Below are 15,512 nucleotides of genomic sequence, written 5' to 3'. Positions count from 1 at the left end.
AAGAAGCACTAGTAAGGACATAGCAACTTCAGGCAGAAGACAGCAGAAGGGGCAGGCAGGTGCACCATTAGAGGACACATTCGCAAAGGACTTAAATTTTATGTGCTGCAAAAGCAACAGTCACGTGGGCCTACATCTCGGTCACAGCAGAAGGAACCGGCCTATGAACACTTCATCTCAACACTGCCATTCTGCTTCCGACACTCACTGGGATAGCGCCTTTTAAAAGAAAAAAAAGTCAACTTCATATTTAATACCTGGGGTAAAGAATATATTTGAAAGCAGCTGGCGACATGGTTTATAATGGTAGTAAACTCTTGACCGCTACTGACACAGACCCTCAGATGAAGAGAGAACCTGGCCTGGCTGAGGGGAAACTACTGTTCTCTAACAAATCTGAAAATGTTTCTGGGTTACCACTGCATTATGTATTCTTTGGTTTCTTTGCCATAGGCAAAAAAGATTGCTTATACAAATGTAGTTTACATTCTTCAGATGCCATAAGATATTCCATAACTTAAGATTTTTGTTGACCGTCTTGCCAAAACTTTGCTTTCTACTAAACAACAGGAACTTATTTCTTCGTATCATCTTTCATTCGTTTCAGTGGTATTTTTTCCGATGTCATTATAAACCAGCACACTATAAAAATTGAATTGTCTTCCTTCTGAGTTTGTATATAACATTTGATAAAATGACTTGAGGCATATGTCCAATTTACTATCTGCTCTTAGTAATTTTACATTGGGCTCATGTTTGTTAAACAAAAGTTGGCAATATTGTTAGCAATGGAAATGCGCAGATGGCAATTTGAATTTTCCTTGCAACTGCTTTTTATACCCCCTTTTAGTACATTTTGTCTATATCAAAAACACAACAAACTCTCCCACCTCTATACAAGCATATCTGAGCACTTCAACAACAGAAGAGTGCACATTTTTTCTAAGTTTTGCTAAATTTCTGTCAACACATTAATAAGAGAAATCTGGATGCGAAAATCTTATTTTTACTGTAACAGTGTCTTATCAAAATCCAACTAACCTTTTGGTAACTTTCACAGTTACAAAATAAATGCAAGCTTAGAAGCATTACAGATAACAAGAAAGAGTTATGCTGTCAAAGACTGTCAAGGCATTGATAAAAAAAACCAAACTCAGGAATGCTGATTTTGTGCTCTTATGCAACCAGGACAGAAAGCAGAATACGTGCCAACCTGTGCCAAAAAATCCCATTATAAGGGCAATGTGATGTTGATACTGTGGACTCAGTGCAAGTATCTCCCAAACCAGATTTTCAAAGAGGGGGATGCAGATCCTCCTGAGCATTCCTGGAATGGATCAGCAGAGGCTCACAGGGTTTGTCACCCTGATCTCTGCCTCAGTGACAAGGTGATGGCAGCTGATGGGTAGTGCAGGAGCACGGGGGTAAGGAAGGCTGGCAGGCAGGCGGGTTTGGAAAACCAGGGAAAAGGCAGCAATCCCGGGACTGAAAGTTTGTAGGGTTATTAGCTTGGGTGCAGCATAAAGGCATAGGGCCGGTTTGGTGTTGGCTAATTAATCCTCCTGGAGTAACTTTATTGCAAGCACTTGAGTCTCCGTTCAGTAGCAAATCCAATGTTTTCGGATGTCCTGCACTGCACTCCTCAGACTGTCTTCAATTTGCTGGATTTCCCCTTATCTGGGTGTCCTCCCTTCCCTTCCCTCCTTGACCAGATAAAGAAGAGATGAAAATGTTTTGTTTGGGTTTTATTTTTTGTTGGGCTTTTTTGTTGTTTTGTCTTTGTTTCGGTCTTGGTTGGTTGGTTGGTTGGTTGGGTTTTTATCCGCCACTGTATTTCTAGGCTCTCCGGTTAATATTGTCTTCTCTTCCCCATGAAAATTTTATCCAGATTTCCAGCTTCAGGAGTGCTGCAGCTCTATCCAGGCTGCTGTATATGACATGTTGATTGCACATGTAAGGATCAGCTATACACATGTATCACAGGTTTACCGGAAAACATCCCATTCATAGCACGTGTAACAATGACATAACGTACCTGCTGGCAAAGTGTGGGAGAGACTCACCATGGCAGCAAGGCATGTCCATAAGCTATCAGATTTACAGCATTATATACAGTATATACACACACAGCTTATCCAGAAAAAAAACCCAACCAAACAAAATCAAACACGTTTTCCTGTACAATGTACATGCAGAAATTCCAGGATTTATGGGTCAGATCCAGTACTCATGAAATGCATCACTGCATCTCTCTGGTGCAGTATATCCAGTACTTTTGCAGTAAGTATAGGACGTACTATTCCTATACTACCCCAAATAACACATGTATTCTCCCATAGGAAATCCTAATAAACATATAGTCCTTAACAGACTGATCCCAGGACGATACACGGAATTGAATGACGTAGCCCAATCACATTATAAGCAGATTTACTATAATTTCCATAAAGCCAGCAAGTACACAAGTACTTAACAAAAGAGCAAGGTGACAGCTCCTCGTGTGTTCAGAGCTGACCTCAGCGAGGTACAGAGCACAGCCAATTTTCTCAAGTGCCACTCAACTTCAAAAAGGTCGAGAACCACTGATTTAGACAATCATACATATTTATTTCAATCCTGCGTTCTACTTCTGTGAAGATTCATTTCGAATCACAGTTTCATGAGTACAGTTTAATCAAGTAGCACAATGAATCACAAGGCAAAAAGAATTCATGTGAGAAGTGACAACAGCAGGTAATGAGAGTTGAAGGCAACCAATACCTTTGAGAGTAAGATTTTAAGAGGGCGCGAACACCTGAGGGCAACGCTGTGCCCTGGTAACAGAGATGCGTACAGAAGAGGTTATGAGGGATGAAGGAGGAATGGGGAACCCATGGCTCAACTCACTCCTACTCTGTAGCCCTCTGGAGAACACAGAAACAGGGCTGTCACCCTGGGCCAGGGACCCCCAGCTGCTGAAGAGACAGCATAGCCTGACCTCAGAGAGGAGCTGAAAGAACAAATATGCTTAAGTTTTTAAGGTGCTGAAATACTACAACATTAAGATTGAAGGCTGGAGATCCTCGTTCCCTTCCATCTTCGGCAGAAATATTCACTCTGTCATTTTTTCATGACAAGGAAACAAAAGTCAGAGGAAGAAGCTTTTACCAGCACTGCCTTTGCCTAATGCAGATCAGCATCATCCTCTCTCCCCGCCTCCAGAACACACTCTGCTTCGGACACGTCCTGCTTGAGGTGGTGCACGTCATCAGTGCTCCCACTACAGGACTACATCCTCAAGGAAGAGGGGAGCCTTGGTTTAGCTGAAAAAAAGCATAGACTTTTTGATGTGGAAAAGGAGTAAATTACATAAATGCACAGCTTTTTCCCTGCGTGTTGTGTAAAGATTCAGAATACATCAACTTCCCTAATCATGGAGAAGAAAGATCAGGGAAAAGGAAAAAAGACAATGAGAAGGGGCGGTGGGGGGGGAGGATGTTGCATTTGCAATATCACCATGTTTCTTTGAAAAGTGGAAGCTGACTATTTGAATTACAAACATACAAAAAAGAAAAAACAGACAAGATAGGTGTAGAAATTGCAGAGCTTGGATTAAAGTTAAAATAATTTAAATGTTATGATTTATAAGCACATGGTTATGATCATTAGAGTGCCTAACCTAACAGGGTTAGGCATTTATCTTAATCAGGATATACACGGTTCAGGTACCCTAATGACCTTAACCACGCCCTGGAGTGAAACAGTAAAATTCTGATTACAATTGAAGTCAAAATACTGTATTCAAGAATAGCTAAAATATTTTTCTCAAGTGTCAGTGGAAAGGCAAACATTAAAAGGTCGGATAATAAATATTTAATCTAAAACATTAATTTTAAATATACACTATAAGTTACTAAGAGATTTTCTTGAAAATTCTCTAAAAGATCGCTCAAGACTCAAAGAATAAATGCTGAGAGTTTGAGAAAAACAAATGTTTTCTTTACTGTTTTTACTGCATCATTACCAAAAGTTTCACAATGCGAACTTTTTTTAAACGGTTACTTTGGAGACGCATGTGAATTTCACTGAACTGAATGTTTTGTTGCTTTAGTTGTCTGGGGTGCAAGAGGAAAGCTCAGACACTGGTAGAGTGTGGTGAAAACAATCTCAGTAAAAACTGGATGAAAACTCTGTGGGGTTTTTTTTATTATTATTTTATTTTTTCAGGACTGTAAGCTCTCTGGGGCAAGAACCACCTCTTTGTTGGCATCACATTAAGCACAATAGCTCTGGTCCCTGACCAAGCCTCCTGGCCATGGCAAGGAAGATAACGGATTATTTACTTAGCACATAGGGAATGGTCCAGCTAGCTTTTCCTCCTGAAGAGAAGGTCCAGCCTAACACAGAAAGCAACTATCAGTGTTCAAAGAGCTGACAGAAACGGCCGAGGCCGCCCCCCAAACCCATAACCCGTGGAGGGGAGATCAAGGGGAGATCACACCACTCTCTAGTCTGGATTGTGCTTAATTTACACTAAACACCTTAGACCTTATGCTGCTATCCACTTCATAAAAATGGTAAAGTATGTTTGGTTTTGCTTCTTTTACCACAACTGAACACAAACTGGTTTATATTAAATTATATTTTTGTTCACTTCTATGCTGTTTACTTCCCCCCTTCTGACTGAGGATTTAACACAATTTCTGCTCAGAAAAAAATCAAATTTCTCCTCCTCACAAAGGCCGTTGGACTCTTTATGGACTTCATTTTCCAAATGTATTTGCAACTGCATGTTTAATTTCTGTGCAAAATTACTGTGATTGTGTGTGAGGTGCTTAGCTAGCCATTTATGCCTGTGCATATCTCATTTTCATACATAATTGCATGTAAATTATGCATAAGAATTATGCATCTAATTAAACACACATTTTTTAAAATCAACTCTATCTGTGTTAAATCACATGGCTTCTTTTTCACCCAAGGCGTTTTTGATCCAGCTCTACTACGTAATTTCTGACTGAGAAAGTATATCATAACCAGAAGTTTGAAAAAGCTCCAGAAATATCTTCCTTTTTATCCCTTAAATGTATTAGTATTCTTCATTTGCCTTGTTATGTCGTCAGAATAATCACATCCAATAAATGTCTTCTGCATTTACCAAAAATCCCACTTTGCGATTTAATTATTTTCCAAAGCAATTGACTGTTGTATATAGCCACTCGTATTTTATTTAAAGATTAATATTACTTCAATTTTCTTCACTATACAAGGGAAATTAATGTCAGTATGTTTATTCTGAGTTAGAATCTAGCACAAGAGGCGCTGATCTACAATTTGGGGCCCCTTTGTGCTACAATAAAAATATTGATGAAATCAACAAACCATATTCATTTTTCATTTCAGGAACTGAACCCTCTGTTCCTGTTTTTTAATGGCAAGTATCTTGTTAAAACATCAACCAACCCAAAATTCAATAAACCTCACGGTCTGGAAGCAATAAAACGTTAAACTGTCTGGGGTAGCAGAGACTGTAATACCTGACTCCCATTTAGCGATACACAGAGATCTTCTAATGTCAGTCACTGAACTCATCTGACAAAGTTACAAAAATCTCCGTTCTAAAGCTGTAGTATAGTTAATTTAAAATATTACAGGGGCACTGATAATGAGCTATCAATGCATGATATCTGAGCCTTTCAATTATAATAGTACTTGCAACTTTTATTAAGAATTTCTGACACTTCCACTATTCCGAGAAAGGCTTGAAATTCAGCAACAGAAACCCATTTTGCGTCTTAGAGATCCCACATAGCTTCAGCCAGGACAAGCTCATGAAAAAGACCCTACCTACCCCCCTCTCTCTTTTTCCTGATCCAAGAAGTAGTGCATGCAAAAATCAATAACTCAGCACAAATGCTGAGAGTCTGGAATCCACATTGTTACAAAAGCAAACCAACAGGGAACATTCAGGAGCTGCCAGAGTGGCCTTCATGGAGGTGTGAGGGAAGGAAAGAAGACAGAGCTGGGTCCTCACAACAACTCGTCTGAACACGGGCACTGAGGACACAGTGGCTCTTCTTCATCTTTGGAAGCACCAGCTGAGAAAGGACAACGAAGCGGTGCCGAGTCTCTCTCTCTACACATAGTACTTGTAACGTGAAGCTTGACCCCATCTTTCACTTCTGGATAAGTCTTTTCTGGACCACTGTGAACTTACCTCAAACGGCAGCAATCTGTTTTGCCTTGCTAAAGGCTCAAGCTCTTATGATGACTCAGTGTGGAGAAACATATGATTTTAGTTTTCTCTCTTAAAATTAAATCTCATATACTAGTACATTAAGATAAAATTACTGAGGTTGCAAGTCAAGAGGTTTGAAGTTATTTGTGAAAGCTTATTTTTACCCCCTTGTATGTATGACAGTCCAATTAGACAACATGCCACAGTCGGCGCACAGGTTATTAAGTTTGGATGATCAGCCATAAACCTGCAATTCCCTCATATACATTTAAAATAAATAACTTCACACTATACTAAAGTTAAAACATACACTTAAATAACTTGAATTTGATTTAGAAATATGCTACACAGAAATTGTGCATGTAAAAGCATGAGTACATTTGTCTGAGGTTTACTCATATGTAAAATAACCCTTGCAACTTTTAATTCATAAAAAGTATAATTCATCTCAGTGCGCATCCCTGGATGTCATCGTAGGGATACACACTCAAGAGAAATCATTGTACTTGTGCCACTCCAAAACCCACAGTTTTCTCTCCCAGGCTTAAGAGTCTCCATCCAGGAAGAAAAAAGTTTCACCTGATCCCACAGAAATCTACCATGGGAAATTACAGGTGACAACACACAGGCTCTGAGTGAAATTCCAGCCTTCCAGAGCTGAGGTAAATACTGATCATCCTGCAAGGCTTTGAAGCTAGGAGAGTACAAACAGGCCAAATGATTTTGCTCTATCTATAAGGGGTAGAACTTCTATATAGTTGCCATTATCCCAATTTATAAGTGTTCTGTTTTCTATCTGAAACTATTTTGGATATACTTAGGTTCTCATGCACTGGAGGATGCTGTGACATGGGATTTGTGTTAGAGATGAATGCTCTATATTGGTTTCTGTCTTCAATATAGTTGCCTGATAGGCAACAGAATTAAAAAACAAACAAACAAACACACAGAATCATGGAATCGTTATGATTGGAAAAGACCTTTAAGATCACCAAGTCCAAAACGCATAAAAGGAAAATGAATAGCAATATTTTTTTTTGTGAAAGAAGAGCTGTACTGGGAACAAAATGCAGTTCCGGTGTCTGAGTCTATAGAGGGACTTTTCCATATAGCCACACCTTCACAAATCTAAGAGAGAAAACCAACAGCTGGCTGAGTGAAACATTTTGCACCTGCCAGCAGGGCATGATTTAGGGTACTGTGAGGGTGGTGAGGCACCGGAACAGGTTGTCCAGGGAAGTTGTGGATGCCCCATCCCTGGAAGCGTTCAAGGCCAGGCTGGATGGGGCTTTGAGCAGCCTGGTCTAGTGGGAGGTGTCCCTGCCCGTGGCAGGGGGGTTGGAACTAGATGAGCTTTAAGGTCCCTTCCAACCCAAACCATTCTATGATTCTATGGTTCTGTGGGTTGTCTCTCAGTCGTCTCATGTGATGTTAAAGTCATAAGGGGAACCCATTTCTGAATGACATCCCAGCATTAGGCCTTGATTCAGCTTTTCTGCTGAGGGAGAAATTTACCATAAAACGTTCTGCAGTTTTCAATGGAAGTCAATACGTAACTTGCAAGGAAAAGCTTGTCAGCTCTTGGGTAATGACCGTGTCGTCTTTTTTCTTTAGAAAACACCCATCATGCTATGGATACATAGTGAGGGAAAGTCAAAACAGGAATCTGTTCATGGCATGAGTTAACTGCATTTGCATAGGGCTCAGTAGAATGGCTGCTAATGTAAAAAATAACAACACAAACCACAAAACCCAACAAAATCCCTTTACCTTGCAGAACAGTAGCTCAAAAATATAATTCAGTCACTAGGGGTCAGTATTAAAACATATTACCTTTACGCAATACAGCTAGTGGCATTCTATTGTTGATTCCCTCCTTCAGAAACACAAACTTATGTTACGAAGAAGAACTATTAAACCATAAAAAAGATAAGACATATACAATGGATTACTATCTAATTTTGTTCTTAAATGTAGCTCTCACGTACTAGAAATTTTTGTTCCTGTTCTCATAAATTAAAACATATATTCATGCAAATGTATTATCTTATGTAATACCAACGTGTCAATATTGATCCACTTAGATGAATTAGGTTCCATCTACAGTCTTGAATGAGAAAAGCTATTATTAAGTTTCCCGTATTCTAATAGGGAAGATTTCTACCTAGTGATATTACTATTTAACAGTAATAATCATTGCTTCTTAATGATAATCACAGAATTTGAAATGTAAGAAAACTGGAAATTCTTTAAATTTGACAGCCATACCCATCTTAAAAACCATAAAAATCTGTTGTGGATACTGAAAATCCTCATTTAAGAAGGCGAGAGACTCGCACTACAGGTGAGCATTATCCACATGGAATACACTGAGGATGTATTTTGGGTCACTAGATCAAGTATATGAATTTCGGTTTGGAATAGATGCAGCACCCCTGAAGTCAAGGGAACAACTCACTTTCTCCTCACTGGGCACTGCCCACAGCCAATGGGCCCCAACTATCTCCCTATCCCCAACCTACTCACAAATCTTGGAAATCTTGATGCATTTGAGAAAGCACACATTCAGGTGCCGTCATAACGCCTATAACTGCTGATATGGACATAATTTTGCTAATGTAAATAGGTCCACTGACTCCCCTGAAGAATTAAAGAATTAGAAAATTAAATAACATCAAGCTTGCTGACTTTGCAAATTTTGGGATGACACTTTACTATTTTGAATCCAGATATAATACTTAGAAATATGTAACATGACACTAATTATACACCCCAGGAGAAATATTCTGCTAGATCATAAGTCTGCCATGTACCATAATTTCCTGCGGCCCTTAGTACAGCTGAACAAAAACCATCCCTTTCCTTCTTCCCCCAGACCAAATTCTAACTGAATGCAATAAATTTTGCACTTAAAATAAACAATTTAAGACAAATATCATTGAGGCTGTTAATTAGTTTTCATGTCCAGTACAAAGCTCTAAATTTCAGAGCATATGTTTTTCTTTAGCTGTAACTCCATTAGGTGCCCAGAATTCAGACATTGCCAGATTTATGAAGACAGCTATTAGAAATGGCATTTGTGCTACGACAATACTGAAGAAAAGAGCTGGTCAAATTAATGTCTGACTAACGGGTACACCTGAGATCTCATTTCTATGTGTTACTTCTAACTATTTATACTGAACACAATTACCTTATCCTAAATACACAAAAAGCAAAAATGATTGATTACTTTAAATTGATACTTTAAATGGGAAAAAAATAGGCAGAGGCTGAAGTAAAATGTTTGTTCTGTAGCTAGTTGTATAGCACAGAATAATTTATTTTTCTGTCCAATAGATGGCACTGCTGTTTCTTTGTTTGTGTGTAATTTTTCAATTTGTGCATAATGTACATTATTGAAGTGACTGTGCCTACATTTCCCGATGCTTGGACACATCAAAAATAGACAGATTTCAGAGAGCCCTTAAAATGGCATTCTGCTGTCCAAATAACTGTATACAGTTTTCAATAAAGCGTTAGTATTCTGGATTAAAAAATGTGAAGTGGATGCAAATACCCAGCTGAACATAATTTTCTTCTTCCCAGAAGCAGATCACAGAAACAAATTCTGACACATATCTCAAGGATGGCCTTGGAGTATGTAATGTTACCCAGAGTAACATAACAAAATAATTTCTTTATCATATGTTAGAATAAGTACATGTGATTTTAAACCGCAGTATACTTTGCAATTTTACTGTTATTTAGTCAAATTATTAACAAGTTTACAAAGCATTTACCATCAATATACAGCAGCATTAAAATTCTGTCATTACTTTATGATAAAATTCTGATAAAAGCATCATCTGGGGGTGTCAATCTGTAAACTAATGAGGCATTTGACCGCCGTACTTTTTTATATGTGCTACTGATGCATGACACAACATCAGCTCTGCAGCAAAAACTTCTTAAATGCTGAAATATTCTAGACGTTATTTATAGTAGTTTTTGTGTTCTGGTAGAGATCATATTGAAAATCCAGGTTTTCCAGGAAACCTGAAAACTCAAACCGTTTGTATGGGACTCATGTTCTCTTCTGATCTAGATCTTTGGTTAAAATAGTACAGGGGCCAGAGTCATTCCTTGATTTATTTATTTTTGCCAAATTGTGGTTGTTTGGGGACTTGTGTGAAATGACAAGCTGGTCTCTGTCCCGTTCATCGTGAACAGGTGTTCTAATTACAAAACCTCCACCATATTTGACACCTTTATTAGCTGTCTCGGTCGAGAAACAAAGGATTGATTGGGTCAGGGTATAGAACGAGCCTTTCATTGCTGTGGGGAAGCACCTAAAGGTCAAGGTTAATATACATTAGCGGGGGGTAGTATTGCCCATTGCCTATGCTGTTCTTGTGTTATTAATCAATGGAAGACTTTATCCTTATGAGCTAGCTATTGCGGGAGCCTTAATTGCACAATTTGTTTTAACTTGTACTTTTTTCCACACAATATGAAAAGCAGACAACACGACCAAATATTCCTAACAAAAACAACAGATCCCCAGCAAAAATGGCAGTGTCTTGTATTCTATTTACATGCTGTAATATATACTGTACACAATGGAAAGACAAGATACATATCCTTCAATCAATATAATACATGGAAAAATGCTCATGAAATGAAATACAGCAGAACGTGTGTATATGAGTTCAACAAGATTGAATTTTTGGCTGGCCACTAAAAAGTGAAAACATTTATAGTAAATAAGTCTTCCCCTTTACTGTAGCCATTTTGTTCTGGCCACATAAGGTCTACCTGCTACTACTAGCTTTATGATTTAATATTCTTGGAGGGTTTATAACAAGAATCTAATATATAACCAATAAAAGGGCACTAGTCTCATTAGTCTCATTTGGGACCAGAAAATTATCAACATAATTACACAGCTAAGTCACATCGTTATAAAAGTATATCAGCATCTTCATTATACATACACACTTCTTTTCAGTGGTTTACAAGACACACACACACAAAATATTCCGGAATGAAATATGATTATGGTAACTCAATCTGGAATGCATTTTCTCCAAACAATTTTTTTTCCTATTATGTGAATGTAAAATAAATATGGGCCAGATACTCAGTCAGTGAGCTGGAACTATACCAATTTGTATCAGCTGAGGGTTCAACTCTATATATTCATTTATAGATCCTAGTCACACTTGGACCCTTCTATGACTTATTAATGGTTTTGATTTAGAAATGAAGCTTTGAAGTAATTATATAGTCAGATGGCATTCATCCAATATACATATTTAATGTAAATTATTACTTCCTGATTTTCACAGAAGACCTGTGATTAGATTATCTGGTGCTTCCATATTGTACTTGGAGCTGGATTGCGAAGAGAGAGAAGTATGTGTAAGCCACCTTTACAATTTCCTGACTCTGCCCAGCAAGAAACAAATACGGAGTCCATTATAATGCAGAGGAACAGAGACAGCTATTTCCCTGCCTGAGGTCTCAGCGAATTGTTCTAGCAGTTGAGCTAAACAATGTCCTGACTATCTCCTTGGCAAAAGAAACTGAATGAGTTGGCATAAGCTGCTATACCAACTCAAAACTCTCCAGAGATTCCCTTTTCACAATGTGAAACCTCAAAGGGCTGTGCTACGAAAAACAGCTGTAGCGGAGCTGAAAGTTTGACCCCTAGACTCCAGCACTGTGCTCTTTTTATGTGTGCATGACTCCCACTGACACCAACTGAAGAGTCGTCCACATGAGGAGAGCAGAAAATCAGACAAAAAAATCTACTATGTGAATCTGAGAACAGAGTATTATTCTCTTGTGTCAAAGTATATCTCCATCTGGTAACATTAAGCGAATACTGGTGACTATTAGAGCTGAATCAATAAATTGAAACAAATAATTTATTTGGTGAGTTATTTTACGTTTTCACTTCAAAGAATGCCTGTGACTAGATTACAACTTCCTTAAGTATATTCCAGGAAACTTTTAAGGAATTTTATTTTATGGTTTGTTAGTTACATGTGATTGCTCATATACGTCAGGCTGCTCTGTTTCTTTTCCCTGAACAGAACTTTTAATAGAGTTGGGATAACAGAACTCTGCAACTGACAGTAGAATTTAGTTGATACAATTATTTTGGAACTTATAGTCAGCTAACGGTCCTGAGTTAGTTATTTTAGGTACTGAAGTTACACTTCTTTTAGAGAATGCACTGTGAGCATTCTCTATTACCTGGGAAACAATAAAAAAAGAAAGACAATGCCAATATTCAGAATATCTGAGTGCTAGCTCCCTCAAAGACTGGGTTTAGATCAGTCAAAAAAGTTGCACGGACCATCAAATTTGAAAGGATGCCTTACTGATTTTGGATTTTCAAAAAATATCTCACATCAAATGTCTTAGATTACGAGGCATATTTTCTTCATATGTTCTCTTCAAAACATGATTTATATCTCTGCTTTCATTACATCTGCTTCATACCTTCCCTTGATAAAGCAAATGTTAGTAGAGATAGCGTAACTCTTGTAACACTGATGAGAACCAACCTCTTCCAGATGACTCATAAGCACCAAAAAGTGCCTTACAGTCAAATTCAAACAGACCCGCCTTGTAGGATAAGGACAAGATGAGGCATTCTTTAAAAATCAAAATATTACCACTCCTGCTCAGATTAGTGTTTTAAGTAATAATTTAATTATTGCAGACTCACCTGGCGTTACTAGGACTGGCTGCTGTCAAATTAGCTAATGCTGTCACTGCAGCTTCTTTTACCTCTTCGTTGTCACTGCTTAGCAACTGCACTAGCTGGGGAATCCCTTTGAAAGAAATAATTGTATACATGAACCTTCAAATAAACCCTGGCAGTCTGCAAAATTATAATATGCTCCTTATAAAAGGAAAAGTGCAGATTCTCAGCTCATCCCTTCCCACCTTCCTTACCCTGGAGTCCCAGTGCACGTTTGCTAGCTGAATTCTCACACATGGCAGAAATTGCTTCGGAAGCAGCAACTTTCACTCCATCATTATTAATTTCCAGAAGGTTTATGAGACACTTCTCAACCTCTTCCTCCTTTAAGATTTTTCTGTTTTCCGCTTTAAACAAAAAAGAGTAATAGCATTAATCTGCATTCATTTTCCAAATCAGTGTAAGGACATGAATTTGATTTCATATAGTTGTTTCCAACATAACACTTGCTTTTGATACCATGGTAATGGAAATATTTTGGTAACAGAGGCACCAGCAATTAAGAAATGTGCACAAAGGACCTGATCCAAAACCCATTAAACTTCAGTGAACTCTGAATCAAGCCCAAAAGATGACTATTAAATACAGCTTTAAACATACATACCCCAACAGAATGCATAGTTTGTTCTTTATAAGACTCAAAACCGCAGAATGCATACAGGCTTGATGAAAACAGCTTTTCCAATTCAACAGATCATACTTACTCAGGATCATGCTTAACTTTGGTTTATGCTAACAAAGTCCAAATGCATAAAACTGAAGAACATACCGGTAAATGTAGAATTGAAGTTGGTGGAGTACCAGTTCACATACTACAATAGCCAAAAAAAGGCAAGAGGTGTTAAAAATGGAATTTTAAATTCTGCACTGCTTGCAGTTCTTCATTACTGCACACTGTGCAGAGAATTTAGATTTTGTATTTTAGCCTGGTGACACAGGGTTCGCTGCTGACCTACGCTGCAATGATCGGCCGCAGCTAAGGAAGGACATAGGTGTTCCCTTCCTCTACGCGAGTAACAGCAGAGAGTGTCTACAAAGTATCTACAGACATCTGACACTCATCCCAATCACTCATCCCAAAATGGATGAGATCAGAAGTGCAGGTGTTTCTTAGAAAGAGTCTTGAGTGAAACTTTCTCAGCCAGAAAGGCACTGGACACCATGGAAGATCTACAGTTACAAGGGTCAATAAACATTTAACTATATGCATAATTTAGAGCAGATTAGTCACATGTTTGGAGTTATATCTACATGGTAAAATTTTTTAATGTATCAAAGAAATTTAGGAACTGAGAAGTCGGCAGGGCTTCAACACATTTGGAAGTTTTACCAGTGCTTACCAATGCTTTGAAGGATCATTCGCTTATTTGGACCGCTGTCTTATGAATAAAAAATTTAAAAAGGACAGAAAAATAACGTAAGTAGTCTTTTAAATAAAACTGAATCTATAGTGAATAAAAGTAAACAAATAGAGGTCCACAAGGTCAATGAAATGAAAGTTTGATTAAAAATCTAGTTACAGCAGAAATGACTCAATGAACACACGTGAGGCAGCTAGCCGTTTTCTTCTCTCTAGCTCAATTTTAAATATTTTTAGAGTCATCAGAGATACGCAACTGAAATCACAAAGCAAAAGATGCAATAAAACAGAGAGGATTTTAAGTGCTAGCAGAACCTTGGCCACAACCTTGATGCGTATCAGCCAGCTCTCAAGAGAAGGCCTTAATTAGGATTACAGACCGTTTTGACAAGTTATCAAGTATGCCGCTGGCCGGTTGCTTGCCAAAGTAGTCCATAATCCCTAATAATGATCTCCAGAGGTTCTTCGTGCCTCAGTAATTTGCTTCTTGTACAGCAACTTACTTATTAATATACAGATTTTCTAAAAATTATTCTTGATTTTCAAGGCGGTTATGATGATGGGTAAGCATTTCATTTTAAAGATAATTTATGCTTATATGAAATAATAGTAATAAAATAAAATGAATAATTTATTTGAATGAGTGAAAATAGTGATTTAAAATATTTTAAACAGAATAAAGAATTTTTCAATAATGTGGAAAAACAGATCATGGATTTGAATTTACAGTAACGAGTATGCACCTATATTTAGCTAGGTAGACATACAGATGAAAATTATTAATACTTTAAGATCCAGGTGCCAGTTCTATTTAAGGGGTGAATATTTTCCTTTCTCTGTTTGTATGAGTTGTTTCCTTTACTAGACAAAAGAAAGAATGTACAAGCACTTAGCACTTCTCCTGTCAGTGCCAAGACAGTAATGAATTTCTTGACCCCTAAGTAATTCGAATACATTGATTTAACATGGAGTAAAATACTCAGGCACACCCATTAAGAGAGTCTGGAGTACTAACACTTCTGTGCAGTTTTTCACACAACGAACCCGTCATGAGCCAACCTTTGTTTTTCAATATATTTTTCTATTTTCCCTGCTTACCCCAAGATCATGATCAGAGTTCTACTGATTACCTTTTGGCTCACTGACATCACCTTATGGAATTATTTATAGCAATTTCA

General features: G+C 37.8%; 1 protein-coding gene across 1 annotated transcript in view; it reads right to left on the bottom strand.

Annotated features, from left to right (window-relative positions):
• Positions 1–15,512, bottom strand: part of ARMC3 (armadillo repeat containing 3) — a 74,127-nt gene that overhangs the window by 26,506 nt on the left and 32,109 nt on the right. Inside the window, exons 10-11 of the mRNA XM_054191499.1 lie at positions 13,169–13,321; positions 12,939–13,044 (exon numbers count right to left, since the gene is read on the bottom strand). Coding sequence (XP_054047474.1) covers positions 12,939–13,044; positions 13,169–13,321 — 259 coding nt within the window. The remainder of the gene's footprint in view (positions 1–12,938; positions 13,045–13,168; positions 13,322–15,512) is intronic.

Source organism: Rissa tridactyla, chromosome 2 (assembly GCF_028500815.1).
Source record: "Rissa tridactyla isolate bRisTri1 chromosome 2, bRisTri1.patW.cur.20221130, whole genome shotgun sequence".
Classification (NCBI taxonomy): domain Eukaryota; kingdom Metazoa; phylum Chordata; class Aves; order Charadriiformes; family Laridae; genus Rissa; species Rissa tridactyla.
The sequence above is the reverse complement of the archived record's forward strand: the minus strand, read 5'-3'. Positions and strand labels throughout refer to the sequence as shown.